Consider the following 2,232-nt stretch of genomic DNA (forward strand, 5'->3'; position numbering starts at 1 on the left):
ACACACACACACACACACACACACACACACACACACACACACACACACGCACGCGCACGCGCACGCGCACACACATGCACACACACATGCACACACACAAACACACACATAAAGAGAAAGGAGACAGAAAGACAGAGAGCCTAAGATAGAGAGATAGAGAGAGACTAACACCACTAACAAATAAATTTAAACACACTCATATTTTAAAATACAATTACTCACTTAATTAGACATCTTTAGAGCACTCAAGTGTCATATGTAAAATCCCTTCAATACTAGCAAATATCTCCCCACCTACTCAGTTCTGTCACTTCTCTATCCTCTCTGGAGCATGGATCTTAATGCACAGTGTATTTTTTTTCATTTTTTATTAGATATTTTCTTCATTTACATTTCAAATGCTATCCCAAATGTCCCCTATACCCTTCTCCTGCCTTGCTCCCCTCCCCACCCACTCCCACTTCTTGACCCTGGCTTTCCCCTGTACTGGGACCTAAAAAGATTGCAAGACCAAGGGGCCTCTCTTCCCTATGACGGCTGACTAGGTCATCTTCTGCTACATATGCAGCTAGAGACAAGAGCTCTGGGGGTACTGATTAGTTCATATTGTTGTTCCACATATAGAGTTGCAGACCCCTTCAGCTCCTTGTGTACTTTCTCTAGCTCCTCTAACTGGCATGTGCAATAGTGTCTGGGTTTGGTGGCTGATTATGGGATTGATTCTCAGGTGGGGTAGTCTCTGGATGGTCCATCCTTTCGTCTTAGCTCCAAACTTTGCTTCTGTAACTCCTTCCATGGATATATTGTCCCCTATCTAAGGAGGAATGAAAAATCTACACACATTGGTCTTCCTTTTTCTTGATTTTCTTGAATTTTGCAAATTGTATATGGGTATTCTATGTTTCTGGGCTAATATCCACTTATCAGTGAGTGCATATCATGTGAGTTCTTTTGTTATTGGGTTACCTCACTCAGGATGCTATCCTCCAGATCCATCCATATGCCTAAAAAATTCATGAATTCATTGTTTTTAATAGCTGAGTTGTACTCCATTGTGTAAATGTACCACATTTTCTGTATCCATTTCTCTGTTGAGGGACATCTGGTTTCTTTCCAGCTTTTGGCTATTATAAATAAGGCAATGCACAGTGTTTTACAGAGCAGTTTTCATCTTTATAAATTTTCTTTGAAAACAGGGCATTATTCCCATATGAACACATCCTCAGTGCTTATGAAATATTCCAGAATTCACATTTGAATAATTTCTTATAGGATCAGAATTTCTTTAATGATATATAAGTTTTAATGGGCCTTGAACAGGAAGATTGTAAGTTCAAGGACAGACTTGTTTATATAGTGAGACTAGGTCTAAGAAACATAGCTAAAAATCATGTAATGAACCCAGTATCTCAGGACCCCTGAATGTTTTATTTTAAATAACTTATTGAACTGGCATAGTATAATATTTAAATGTGCTACTGTAGGAAACTACTTTAGAAAATGAGAAGAGTGGGACTGAACAGTGGGAGGATAGGCCAGCAGAGAATGACACAGGAATGCTGGGAACTTTTCCTTCTTGTTCTTCTCTAATCAGACAGAAATTTTATGGTAAGGTCTGTTGTTTCCTTTACAGAAGTTGCTTCATCTCCTGGTTCTTTCAGACAGTTACTGGTTCGGATTGTCATACGATAATAAGAAAAAAGATTGGGCATGGATTGACAATGGCCCATCTAAACTGTGAGTTTCTGAGAGCCCTTCAGATTCTAACAGGGATGTGGGAATTGGGAGGATTGTGTGCAAAGGGTTTTCTCTCATTTCACATGGATTTCTTCATTTTCTATGGAGCTCAGGGGTAAGGACAAGTTGCATAAGATAGAGTCTGAAAAAGTGTTATAGAGGGAAGATTTTTATTAATAGTATTTGTTTTTCTTCAGTACTTCACATATATAAAATAAAATATGATTGTGTCATCCCAACTCTGCCCTAAAGGCTACCTCTGCATCAGCTCTAATATATGCCCTGCTAACTCATGTCTTTGTAATTATGGTACATGGTCATCCACTGGAGCAAAGAAACCCACCAGTGGAAATATGATAAAAAAGAATGAATCTCTTCTTTCTAGCATCTGTCACCTAAGAAAAGTGATTAGTTAAGATTTAAATGTTCGTGCCTATGTTTTTGGAAATCATCTTATCCAGAGCCTACATTTAAAAGAGCATTTCCCCTTCTCTG

General features: G+C 38.6%; 1 protein-coding gene across 1 annotated transcript in view; it reads left to right on the top strand.

Annotated features, from left to right (window-relative positions):
- Nucleotides 1-1,741, top strand: part of LOC110314910 (T-cell surface glycoprotein YE1/48-like) — a 5,420-nt gene extending 3,679 nt beyond the window's left edge. The window contains exon 3 of the mRNA XM_021189104.1: nucleotides 1,634-1,741. Coding sequence (XP_021044763.1) covers nucleotides 1,634-1,741 — 108 coding nt within the window. The remainder of the gene's footprint in view (nucleotides 1-1,633) is intronic.
- The last annotated feature ends 491 nt before the right edge of the window (nucleotides 1,742-2,232 follow it).

This window comes from Mus pahari, unplaced genomic scaffold (assembly GCF_900095145.1).
Source record: "Mus pahari unplaced genomic scaffold, PAHARI_EIJ_v1.1 scaffold_5090_1, whole genome shotgun sequence".
Taxonomy (NCBI): Eukaryota; Metazoa; Chordata; class Mammalia; order Rodentia; family Muridae; genus Mus; species Mus pahari.